The sequence below is a fragment of the Aythya fuligula genome, chromosome 2, assembly GCF_009819795.1.
Source record: "Aythya fuligula isolate bAytFul2 chromosome 2, bAytFul2.pri, whole genome shotgun sequence".
Lineage (NCBI taxonomy): Eukaryota > Metazoa > Chordata > Aves > Anseriformes > Anatidae > Aythya > Aythya fuligula.
The window spans coordinates 151,884,492-151,898,092 of record NC_045560.1 but is presented as its reverse complement, the minus strand read 5'-3'; the positions used below and the strand labels follow the sequence as shown (position 1 = coordinate 151,898,092).

General features: G+C 39.2%; 1 protein-coding gene across 1 annotated transcript in view; it reads left to right on the top strand.

Moving 5' to 3' along the window:
- The window catches only part of NDRG1 (N-myc downstream regulated 1), a 42,700-nt gene that overhangs the window by 8,864 nt on the left and 20,235 nt on the right, over positions 1 to 13,601 (top strand). The window contains exons 2-3 of the mRNA XM_032180833.1: positions 6,962 to 7,040; positions 9,696 to 9,731. Coding sequence (XP_032036724.1) covers positions 6,978 to 7,040; positions 9,696 to 9,731 — 99 coding nt within the window. The 5' untranslated portion in view covers positions 6,962 to 6,977. The remainder of the gene's footprint in view (positions 1 to 6,961; positions 7,041 to 9,695; positions 9,732 to 13,601) is intronic.

Genomic DNA, 13,601 nt, shown 5'->3' with positions numbered 1-13,601 from the left:
GGTAATATCAGGGACTGCTACAATTGAGAGAGGGGAAAAAAAATAAATAAAACATTGCAAACTCTCCATTATCATGCCAACTAGGACTATAACAGTTGCCCGTTATATTGTGGAGAAGGTAGGGATTTGCAGCATAGGGGAGAGGGGTATGGAAGGCATGTTTTTTTGCTAGCACTGTGACCCTTCCCAGTGTCAGTTTTTACTCCCACGAAGCATGGGTGGACCTCAAGCTTTCCAAGGAACATTTTTCATTGCATCCCCCAGCAAGAGTATTGTGCAAACAGCACAGTTGCAACAGTTTTCTTCAGTTTTGCTCAACATCTGTGGAATAGAGAAAGGGGTTGCTTCCAGTTAACTTTGTTTTGATGCTCTTATCAGTGCTCAGCTGCTGGAGCATATCATGCATGTGAAGAGTAACCAGTCCCTGGTATGAGGAATTGTAAGTTCAAAGGCTCTGTCTGATCCCAGAGTGGTTGTAGCAGAACAGCTCTGTGCCTATACAGGTGCCTGTGCCAGCCACCACACAAGTGAAAAAAAACAGAACAAAAGGATTAAAGACAAGCCTGGAGTTTTCTAACCACAGGGGTATGATAAAGCCACAGGCAGGTGTAGCTGCAGGGAGCGCCGTGGTCCTGCACCCAGGCAGTGCTCACAGAAGTCCATCAAAAATCAGTTTTTGGATCCATCATCAGTTTTCTCCTTGTGGCTTAACTTGGCTGTTGCTTGGCACAGGACTCAAGCTCTTGGCTAAAATGTCTCAGTTTCCTAATCAGATTGATTAGCACACACCATAAATCTGAATTTTAAAATGTCTAAAACTTTAAGCCCTACTTATTTTTGCCTTTGAAAACTGTTGTTATGCTCCATTATGCTATTAAGAACCTTTTTTTTTTTTTTTTTTTTTTTTTTCCAGACATCAGCCTGAGCTTTTATTTTTCACTGAAGTGTGATTGTGGAGTAACTCACTAAGGGGTTTAAAAAGAAATAAAACCAAATAGAAACAACAAAAATAATTAAATCGGGGGTCAGCAGCGTGCTGTGCTTTAAGAAGGCTGGGTAACAATGATGCGCGGGATGTATTTTAACCAGAGTGTACCCTGCCACCCTGAGGCAGCGTAATTGTTTCACTTTCCTGATATTAGTACATTTAAAAATATGCTTTAGGTCATCACCTTTTTTGATTTGAAACTTTAAGTGATGTAAGCGTCACACTCCTTCCTTCTTATCAGGTTATTAACTTCTAGTTGCAAATCGAGATGATCATGTACTAACTACATGCTAAGGAGAAGCAGTGAGTCCTAAGTAGCTGAGCAACTTCAACTTTTGACACTTGCTGTTCAAACTGCTTAGTCGGATGCTATGTAACCATTAAAAGTGTGTTGTTGTTGTTGTTTGTTTGTTTGTTTGTTTGTTTTTCAAAGGGAAGATCTCTCTGGAAGAGTCATTTCTATTAAAACCTCTTTCATGATTTATTGTGTGAAACTATGTCAGAGAAAATCAGTAGTCAGACAGTACACAAAGGACCTCGTGACACCAGAGCCTGTAACAAAGAATAGCTTAAACAGGGCATAGTGTGGGCAGATGCTTATGCATGAACTGTTTTGGATGCTTGCAAGATGATTAATTTTCAAACAAATGATAAACAGGAAGATTAGATTTGTCAAGTTTATTATGAAATATCTGAAATGTAAACCACGCGTAATGAGAGCATGCATTGTGGAGCATAACCATACACTTGCTATTAAGTGAAGTCCACTTGTGCCTGTGTAGTGGAGATATTTTTTTTTTCAAGTTCCTCTCCAATTTACAGTCAGACTAGTTTACAGCACTTAGTGTTAATCACTGGAAAAAGTCTAATTTAGCATGTGTAAGGTTGCAAATGCTTTTTGAATGTCACAATAATTTTCTTTGCTTAGCTGTCAGAGGCCTGAGTTGCTTGGCTATTTTTCTGACCTGGACTCAATGGGTATCATTGCTAGTTACCTTTTTCAGAGCTCTGGAGATGTTAGTTTTCTACCTTCTATCCCCAGTCCAGCTTGTTTAGTAAGGCTTTGAGCTGCTGCAGAATAACGGAGCCCCAAATTCCTACCTGCTTTAGTGCTTGAGGACTCTTTAGTGCCTCTCAGGACACTTGAGCTTTTAGATGTTGAAGCATTGAGTGATGTTGCCAACCTGGAAATGCCTCCAGCATGTGGCCCTGGGTCCAAGTCTTACATTATCCCTCTCTATCAAAAGAGAGCAACGCCTGTGCTTGGGAGCCATCACCTTCACTGCCCATGGCCTTCTCCATCCTCTCTTTGACTTTAAAAGGTCATGAGTATTTAATCCTATGTGTAAAGTGATGTCCCTCCTGCTTGCTCAGCCTGTGGTTGAAATGGTGTCAGACTGCTGTGGTGAGGTTAGCTTTTTGTACATCAGTATTATGTCTCAAAAGGAGAATGTCTACTGCCAATGTTTAAACACGCTGCTTTGAGGAAATTGCCTTCTTTATGAAGCATTCAGGCAGGAGCCTTTTCCTGTTCTTTGTTTTCCACAATACCATGGAAATAAAAAAAAAAAAAAAAAAAGGTTGGATATCAGTACAGAGGTAAATCCTGTAGTGCTTGTAGTGATACCCCCAGTCTTTCAGGGATGTGAGACCATCCTGCTGGTTGATGCACCTTGTAGCATGAACATGAACATCCCTGTGTTTGTCTTTAGCAGAGAAATGTTTGAAGTGAGGGATTTTTGAACTTGTTTGGTTTCTGTGCTTGGAATGAAATAAATCATGTATATTAGGATTATCTATGATTGCACCATTGATGGTGTCTGAGGATGGATGACCTGACATGTGGCTTCTTAGCTCCTTTGTTGGCATCCCTGTTGTGAAAAGCCAGACTGCTCATCAATCCTGTATCCCCTGCTGCCAAAACAAGGCTCCACCAATGGTATGGAGAGACAGGGGATATATTCTCAATTGTTAAGAGCAAAATAACCAGGTTCAGTAAAATCATTTCTGAGCTACTAGCCTTAGTTAGGACACTTACTCTGGCATTTTTGGAGCAGTGAGTTTGAGCTGGAATGGGTACGCAAAAGTCTATTTGAATGAAATTAGTGAACACAGTATTGCACATATGACTTCACCTTTCCCTATGCACCCCTTGCTTCCATAGGCTTGTTTGCTGCTGTTCCTGCTAACTGGCAAAGTCAGATATGCAATCAGTTTTAAAGCAGTTTGCCAGTTGCAAAGGTGTCTCAAACCTTTATTTTTTCTTAGTCAGAAGAATTATTGTTTTAAAACTTAATCCTCTGAGCTGCATCTGTAATGGATTCAGCTGATAGCTGGGTACAAGGTGGTGGAAGTCCACTGGGTGGAGGTGGCTCATCCAGAAGGGGAGAACTCGGGACCTCTTTGCAGGCTGAGTTGGCCAAGTGGAGTGAAAAAACTTGTTTTTCTCCAAGTTGGCAACTTCACACTAATGCTTGCAGATATAAATGAACTTTGTATTTTGAATACTTCTGTGAAGCAAGTGCTTTTGACATGCGTATAAAGGAATGCTTGTATGGTTATCTATTTAGGAAAGTTATGCAGTTACAATAGCTTCAAGCTACCCTGTTACACAAGGGGGGAGCACAAAGCACCTATTTAGAGATTATAAAATTTGTGCTGAACATGGGTGGTATAAAAACCACTTCTCCAGCATCTTTCTCTTTAGAAAACAAGAAGGTTTTTGCAACGGTGTCAGATAGCAGAGCTTTGTTTGCTAGCTCTCATGAACAAATAACGTGCTGTTGTGCTGGCTTATCACAAAGTTGTTCCTTGATGGGAATGTTTCAGGTATTCCTGATGCAGAGAGAGAAAACCCAGCGCTTGTAAATGCCTGACCTGAAAACATAATGTGGCTTGAAGATCTGGTATCATTCCAAAAGTGAGAACGTGGTGCACGTTGGGCTTTTGTTCAGCAGGCTTGATGGCAGTAGTGTAATCTGCTGGTCAGCACTTCCTAGTGCTGGTTCTTTCGGAAACATAGAGCAACAACTTTGAACTATTATGAAAACAGGATTGTTTTTTAAAGCTATAAAAGGCACCCATGTTCTTTTTGGCACAGTTTTTTGGTCATTTGTAGTCAATGCTGTGACTCCCTGAAAATCTGAAGCTGTCCTGGGTAAACAACTTTCTTCCACAAACACTAGCTGTGGCTTTGTTCCTTGAGCCACTTCTTACTGGAAAACTGCAGGGAGCCTGGCTTCTTACTTTCCTCCTGCATAGGGAAAACATGAAAAATCTCTTGTACTTCTAGCCTGTATTGAAGACTGAAGTGGAATCTTAAGGTGCTATTTCTATATTCACATAGTTAGCTGATTTAAAAAAAAAAAAAAAAAAAAAAAAAAGCAGCTAGTTGCACATAAATATTTTTTACTTGAAAATATTGCAGCAACATTCGTTTTCCTTTTCTGCCATACATAATTGCTGACTGTTTAGAATACTACACTGCGTAGATAGCTCTAACTTTAAAAATATGTAACACTGTTTCTAAAGTGTCACTTTCAGTTGCTTGAAACTTTGGAAAACTTGGTTTTGCTTGTTCTTTACGATTAAAAACTTTAACGAGCAAAACTTAATAGAAAACCTGTAGAAAAAGGGTGAACCAGAGCGAGTGCTGGGGAATTAACTCTGTCTTGAATTTCCTGACTGTTTAAGTAGCTCTGGCACCTTGTTGTAAATTTGGATTACAAATTACCGGGGAAGGGGACACTTTTGCTTCTGTCCCCAGGCCTCAGTTGGTGGAGTTAAATACCCATGAAGTATTTCTCTAAGCTTAAAATCCCCATCATAATTCTTTGCCAAAAAATTCCTTCAGTTGTACAGCTTCCAAGAAGATTTCCTAAAATCTGAAGCTGTTTGTGCATTCAGGGACACCAGTGTTTGTTCAGCATTCTCTCTCTTAATCAATGTCTGCTGCTGCATAGCTTCCTGCAGCATCCCAACATCCTGCAAACTTTCTCACTATAGCCCTGGAAAAAGTGCATGGAGTAAACCCTTGGGGCTGAGTGAAATGATACTGCCAGCTCTTGAATCATAAAATCATACAATGATAGAATGATTTGGGTTGGAATGGGCCTTAAAGATCTAGTCCAAGCCCCATGCCATTGACAGGGATGACATCCACTAGATCAGGTTGCCCCGGGCCCTGTCCAAGCTTACCTACTACACCTCTAGAGGTGGGGCATCCCCAGCCTCTCTGGGCAGCCTGTTCCAGTGCCTCACCACCCTGATAGTAAAGAATGCTCATAGTAGACTGTTCCTGTGGGCTTCACGGCCCTTCCTGAGCACTAGGTTATTTATGCAAACAGGGTTGATTAACTTAAGTCAATTTTAAATCAGGAGGTGGCAAATCATGGTTTAAAGAATCATTTTTATTATTCTATATCCCTCTTGATAAAAATTGTTAATAATTGAAATGTTTATAGTTGCAATTAGTCAGTAATTCCTAAACATATTAAAGACTTTTGCTTTGGCTTATGAGTACCCATTCATATACTTCGGTTGAGATGATTCTAAACTTTTTAAAAGAAATAATTACACAATAAAACACATGAATACTTAATAAACTTTCAATTATGTCCAAAGATGCACAAAAACAATATAGCATTAATTTCTCCAGTGGGCAAGAGGATATGTAACAAACATTCTTTGACTTCTGTATTTGTCATCTTGCTTTTAAAACACTCTCAGTATCTCTTCTGAGAACTGCTTGTGGTCATTCATCTGAGCTTCACAGAACAGCCCTCTGCCCTTTATCTCTGTGAATGAAAACATGCCATTCTTCTTGAACTCCCTCTTTGGACTGATACATTCACTGGACTGAAGTACAGCTTGGTCAAAATGCAGAAAGTGTGCTACATCTGCAGAAGAGTTTGCTGCTCCATTTGTCTCGGCAGTCATCTGCTCTGGGGCTATAGCGGTTGTTTCCACCCTTTGGCAGAAAATTGCCTAAGCATTTAAATATAAGCCTTGTTAAAACACGAATTTAGTTCAAACAGTTACATTTTAAGATTAAGCAGGTGTCTGGCCAAAAGCATGGAAGTGTGGGCCAGAACCTGAGGTCTGTCTGCACGCTCAGGGTGGTGCAAGTGTGCTGGGAATGTGGTTGCAGTTTAGTCAAAAGATTTCTATTGGCAAAATATATTCAACATCTCAAATCTGACTACACAAATAAAACTATAAAAAAAGAATTTCCTCGTCGTCACAGTCCTTCAGGTTCTGCCACATCCATGTGCCCTGTTAAGCTTTCCACTGACAAGGCCTGGGTAGTGTGTTGCTGTTACTTTCCTAGGGCAGGATACAGCAGTCTTGTTCCCTTCTTTGATGAGCGTGAAAATAGTGTTATTGCATACATCTCAGTGTGTAATTAAAGGAATATTGGTTTTACTCAGTACTTGTTACTACTTGGTTTGTTCAGATCAAGTAGTGTGTTTCTGTCCCAAAGAACGGAGCACACTGGTACAAGAGCAAAATTCTTCTAATGAACATTCAATTCAGTTTGCTTAAAGTAGAGATCTTGGAGATGGAGTCTGCACCTAAGAAAAGAGTTGCAGAGATGAGCATTTAAGCTCAAGAGAAGGCGTTTGAGCAGATTTGGTTATGCCTCATTTCACTTGTGAAACAATAGTTGTTGTGTGATTGTATGCTAAGAGTGGTGCTGGTCCTTGCCCCATTTTATTCAGCATCTTCAGTTCTGAAGCTGCCAAAGCTTTGTTTTGATCTTGCAGCCTTAACATTTTTTTAATCTCTTGTTGTGCAGGAGCGTGTATATAAATAAACCAGGGAGGCATTTTATAACAGATTCATAACCTTCTTGCAAAGGTCTTTCAAACTATAACCTGAGATATCAAGTAGTAGTGGAGGTTGATGGAAATTTGTTTCTATATTTAATCTTTGGTGCAAGCTGAAAACAAATCTTTTTTTTCATCTTCACAGATACCAGCTACTGACCATGTCAACAGAGTTCCAGGATGCCCACCTCGCAGAGGTGAAACCTCTGGTGGAGAAGGAAGAGGTAATTAGTTTAAAGCTCTTTAGAGCTTGTCTGTCTTATTTCAGGGTTACTGTTGGAACTGCACATGTATTCTTAGTTCTAACAAACTTTTTTTTTTTTTCCTATGGAAAAATAGACAAGAGAAACTGAAAATGCAATGAGAGGGGTGTTTTAATAATAAAGCAAAATTAAGTTTTGTTTATTGCTTTCTCAGTTTTTGGTTTTGTGTTTCTCTAATCAGATTGATTTTTTTTTTCCTTTTTTTTTTTTTTTCTGAATAATGACAGCTCTGAGTGTCTTTAACTATTTTGAACAATTCCAGATGGCCAAACTCATCTATACCTGTAGACACCTCAATGTAGAGATACACGCTTTGCTCTATCTGCTGTCTTTCAAAGTGGTGCAGATATGCAGAGAGTGCCTTTACATTTCCTCTGGGTACCTCTGCCCCACCTAGTCTGCTCAGGTTGTCCTGAGCTATGAATTGCTACAGACACACTCTTACCAGGTCTGCAGCCAGCTGGGGGTGCACAAGCTACAGCCATGCCTCTGGGACTGCAGCACAGAAATATCTGCACGGTGTCTTTTTTTTTTTTTTTTTTGTCTTTATTCCATTGTTAACTTTCCATTTGTTGTTTGCAATATTTTTCTCCAAATCTCTGCCCACAGTGTCTGGGGTCACTGGCTGTCTGACTCTGTTCAATGGTAGTCATACCCTGTGTGTGTTCATTGCATATTAATTCAGTGCAATATTTGACGGAAACTCTCAGCTTTTTTCTTGAATCAAAGCTAAGATATTTCTTTTGTTCCCAATGCCTGTAATTCCTGACAATGGTGTATATAAATGTGGTGAGGGTTTTTTCTGGATTTCTACACTTGGATTGCTCATTGCTTTATCTTCTACTTTAAGTTTTTATTTCCTAACTCTTTTTAGGTAAACACTTCAGAAAATGATTTCTATTTATGAATGTAATGAAATGAAAAGAGAAACTTTAAACACAGTTTCTTTGCCAAGAACATTGCATGAAAGCAGAGTTTGTCTGGATACCAGTGAAAGTACCACTCAAACTTCAGAAACTAAGACCCCTTTTTAGTGCCAATGTTGTTCTGTAACCACAAAACAAAGGAGAAGTCCTAATATTAATGAAATGTCTTTGCTTTAAAGTTCAGAAATGTCTTAAAACACTGAAGAACTTACTGGGTTTCTGTTGCATGTAGATGAAAACTTGGTATCTTGACAAGGAACCCTGTATGCTTTTATTCACAGATGCCTTAATTTTTGTCTACATGGGGAAACTAGCAGAGTTACTCTGGTTTGATCACCTGTGCAGCCATTCTTATCACAGAGTGAAGGAAGTTTGTTAATATATTTTGAGAAAGTGGAAAAAAAATGATTGCCCTGAAGGACACTCAGCATGGGCTGGGGTTAGTCGTGGAGCTGGTGTTGAGTGCATGATACTCTCTGAAGTTACATCCTGGCTTATTGTGTACTAGGTTTCTGAACAGTGATGGATTCTTATTTCATACACTGTCTAGATGGATGCCATTAAGTCAGCACATTGTTCAAGATTAAAAACAGTGTAAAGAGTAAACTTCAAGTCTTGTGTTCAGGCTGTGTAAAATGACTTCCACAAGCTCAGTCAGCACCTCAGATACCTGTTTGCATATACATAATACTACTTAATTACCTAACTATCATGGCTCTAGAGATGTGTCATAATTGTGGGTTGTATTGCAATGCTTTGAAGTCCATCCTCTGAGATGGTATGGACAGCAGTTGCATTGCTTTTGACATCTTTTGTCCTTAATTTATGTAGGACTCTGGGACTGCATGATCTCCTTGCCAGGTTTCTAGATTTTTCTTTTTATCTTTGTACTTCTTTCTCAGGCTTTGGCTTCCCTGCCATAGTCTGCAGTGTGAGAAGTGCTCTTCCTACTTTGTTCATACCCCCAGTGAAGCTAACTGACTTCTTACTTGTCTTTTACTAGGTGGAGGTGACTTTAAGGCATTTCTTCCTTGAGACCTGAAGGCATTTCTTCCCTCAAGGAATGAGATGAGAGATGGGGAGGATGTTGCATTACTCCTTTTCTGGTGGAGATGCAGGGCAAGCATAGGAGCTTCTCAGTACCAGCAATAGCCAGTCACAGGTTGGAATGGACTTCTTCTTGTCCAGCCAGCCTCCCGAGCATAAGAACTTTTAATTTTGGCTGGGTAAAACCCTTCCAACCTTCCACATCACACAACCAAATCCCAGAAACAAGTGCATCTTGCAAGAGCACAGGGCATGTTCAAAGACTTTCCATTCTAGACAGGACTTAAGTGAGCTGTTGGCAGTCCTGTGGCTACCACAAGAAATGGAGAAACATTCAATTTTTATAGCTATCACTTGTCCAGTGACTCCAGTAATAACTTCACCTGTGCCAGCTTTTGTACTTTATTTTACTTTTCTATAGACTATTATTTTACTGCTTCCATAATCTGTGGTGATGAGTGGGTAAAGCTCTTGGGTGAAGTTTGATATTTAGCACTAAAACTATTAATTCAGTGAAGGGTATGTGATAGAGCTCTCTGCTGCAGAACCAGTGGGTTAGAACATGTGTCAGAGTGTATATGCAAGTGCAGATTTTTGTAACTGCAAAAGTTAAATGAATTAATGTTTTAAAATCTCTTCACAGGCTATCACTCGCCTCCTACCAGACTTCGATGTTCAGGCAAGTAAAGCTATTCTTTTTTGTTGTTGTATAAAGGGAAACTGAATTGACATTTGAGAAAACGGCAAAATGTGATCAGAAATAAGTGACTGCTCATCAAAAGTACTGTAGTTGTGAGACAGGGTCTGAATGGGGCTCTTATGCAATGATATGAAGGGGACTGCAGGAGGTCTTTTCAAACTAAAGCTGGGAAAGCCTCATCCAAAAGAGGTGAATGAGTTGCAAGCAGCTCTGTTCTTGCTAACAGAAAGATTCTTTAGCAATGGCAGTGAAAGCAAAATATACTCCTCCCACATGAACACACAATTTCCCCAGTTAATTTGCTTTCATTAGTGGTGTGCTTGCATTTCCTCTGAGGAAATGTCTCTCTGTGTATCCCATTATGTCATTAAAAGTTTCCAAAAGATTCCTGAAACATGGGGACTGGAGGAAGGCACTAAGCAATCAATTTTGTTTGTACCAAGAGTGACAGCAGTTTCTGTATATTTATTTACAGCCAGCACATAAACATGCGTAAAGTGCACCACCAGGTCAAATGGTAGTAGCTAATGTAGCTAATGGTAATAGCTTTCCATTTTCCTCAGATGTCTTGTTTTTGAGAGGTTACTTTATAATTCTTGTAGTTCCCTCTTTGTATTATTTTATCTCTATTTGGGATTACAACTGAGTTTTTGTTTTTGATGGTTCTTAAACTGCAAATAAGGAAATGGATTAGTGTTGGAGGGAGACTGGTTTGAACTGAGAGAGACAGCAGTGAACATGTACCTGCCTTGACAAGAAGAGTGAGCATTGAATTCCCACCACTGGGGACGAGTATGAGTTGAGCAATGAGGCTTGCTGGTTGTCTATCAAAGGGGTGTAAGGAGAGCTATTGAGTTTTTCTAGTCTCTTGTATGTGCAAGTGGAGGTCCTTTAAAAATAACCCTGTTGAACATTGTGACATGTTGCACTTTATTAGTACTTCTCTATTTGTTATTCAGTGCTGTCCAAATTATTTAAAAATCTAGTAGACATGCAGCAGTCTTTTCCCTGGAAACCAGGAGAGGCAAGTCTCTCAAACATCTCATCCTCTTTCAATGGCACTTACTTTTGTAGCAAAAATACAGTTCATATTAATTCTTCATTCATCCTTTCTAATGATGAAACCCACTGCCTGAAGTCTTGATAAATATAGGTTAAAATTCTCCTCATCAGACTTCCTGCAGGACTGATCACAGCATGGGAGAAGCTCACTGTTTTGTCCCAGATTGACCACTTGTTCTAAATAAATCTGAATCAAGGATTAAGTCTTTAAACAGGAATACTGCAACATTTTGATTAAAATCAAGAAGTGACCTGTATTTCATTTCTATTCTTGGAATAAATTTGCTTGGCTTGTAAACCATGCGTATATATAGATTTTTAACTTGCAAGATCAAATTCTCTAAGCCATTTTGTTTTTTTTCCCCATGTTTTGGATTAAATGTCGCTAATCCAGGCCCGTGGTTCTTGTCATTTAGCCTTGCTCTGCCAGCTCCTGCTTTTTTAATGATCTTTCTTGCTTAGACCTTAATCTTTGGTTGTTCTAGTTCAAGAAGGAAAAATGTGTGAGAACAGCCTCAATCTGTTATTTTAAGAACTACTACTGGAAAGGAGGCTTAGCTTTGGTGCTTAAAACCACAAAAACCCTACCTATGCATCTTTAGGTTTCTTTGTGGTTGACCTATGAAAAAAGTGGTTTGAAGATGTTGTGAGTGCTTTGACTGCTTAGTTCATTAGATAAGTTTGAGTGTCCCTGGAGGATCCAGGTCACTTAGGACTGACACTGAAGATAACAAATGAGCTTAATGAACAACCTGTCTCATGAGCCATGTTTGGGAGAAGGAGGGACCTGGGCAGGACAGTAGGTTCTCAGGACCTGGTAGGATGGAGCTTCTCATATGTGTCTACATATGTATGTGGATGTCCACTGTATCACTTGCTTGGTCCTTCTGCAGAGAAGTTAAGCAATGTACAAATAATTTTGTTTCTGCCACTAGTGAAAAGTAATGGCTGTCCATGAGGTGGTTTTGTTCCAATAATACATTTCATCTAGTTATTCAGATTTGGAAAGAAGTAGGCTCTTATTTTGCATGCTATTTTAGACAGACCTGAGTTAAAACATACTTTCTATTTTTGAAGTCACCCACTGTATGACACAATATTATGCTGCAAATTGCAAGATATGTGTGCTTGTTCTCTGGAGGAAATCTTTCACAGAGTTACTAGGGAATGGCCAAGACAAGAGGTGAATGGAAGAACTGACAGCTGTGATGTACCACAGCTGTACTCTCTGTCAGTATTTCTGTCTGTGGCACTTACCTGAAAATGTGAGTGAAGTTACTGCCTCCCAGGAAGGGGAGTGTTCCTCATGAAGCCTGTTCTAGCACAATTCGAGATCAATTAGTACAGGGCAGCATGCCCTGTGCTGTTTTATGTTGGCTTAATGCCAAGTACTTCTTTATTGTATTTGCAGATTAGTATATTTGCCTGTTCACTTACCTGGTAATATTGGAGTTGATGGAGGACTGACTCCGTATCCCTGTATGCATTCCCTTGGCTTTGTATTTCAGAAACGAGCAGTGTCAGGAGACCACTTTCTCAATAACAAAGGAAAACTCTGAGCTATGTGACAGCAGTAGGTGGCAGAGATGAGTTTGTACCTTGCAGTTCAGGGCTCATGGTCATCAGCATAGCCATTTCTGTTTTCCCTCATCCTCCTGCCTTCAAGGGGAGAAGGAAACAGTCACCTTGCAACGGGAGACAAATCAGCTGGTCCTCGTGGCATGATGGCTGTAGTTTTGGGGGCTTTTCAGTTTATTAGACCTGGTTTTCCTTTAGGATCGTTTTAAGTCTCTGAAGGAAAGGAGGGGGGGGACAGCTGAGGTTTTTTGTTTTGCAGAGCAGTGTGACCCCATGCAAAATAGACTAGGAAGAATGCCAGGACAGAACTATTATAATCATCTACTGCAGTTCCTATATCAATGTTTTTGTTGCTTGTGTAACAGGTACATATAGAAACATTCCAAAAAATGTCCTGGTTTCTACCTTAACAGAATGGTTTGCATTTAAACATAAGGTACACAACACTAAATGGTTTGCATTTAAACACTAAAGTACCCAACTCACAACCCAAATTGGAGAACCTTTTCTTAATAGTTAATTTAAAACAAATATTAATTAAGTGTAATAAATAAATTAATACCTGGAAGGGTGGGCATTGGGATTGTAGCAGAACCTAAGATTAATACAAATAACTGTTTTAGAGTAGAAAAAGCTAGAGGAAAAATAACAAGGATAAGGGGGATTTTGAAATACAGCATTGTAATTTCACATTAAAAGCTCAAATGCTTTTCATCTTCAAGATATGAAGGGGAAAAAAAAGTAAAAAAAAAATAAATAAATAAATAAATAAAAAATAGCATAAGCAGGTATTAGTATATTAAATTTCTCAAGTAAAATACACTGTCTCCTAGCAATTTTTTAAAGAGCTCTGAAGCTTTTCTCTCAGTTCTGAGGTAAGACAAGGGAAATATATTTGACAGGCATAATATAATTTAAATTAAATAAAAGCATGAGACAGTAATTGGGGATTAAGTATTTTTGAAAGCTTTAAAATAATCTTGGTGGAATACAGTATTTAATTTAAAATAAAAAATACATTGTTTTAACAAAATGGGCCATGTGTGTAATTTCTCTTTCTAGAGAGCATTGAGTATTCCATACTTTAGAAAACAGTAAACTGTTCATAAACATGTTCCTCAATCTACGTCTTCCTTAGCCAGGATAAAGGGGAGAAGGAATAAATAAACTCTTGTGCTATTGGTGTTTAAATTGTTTCCCCCTTCTAAT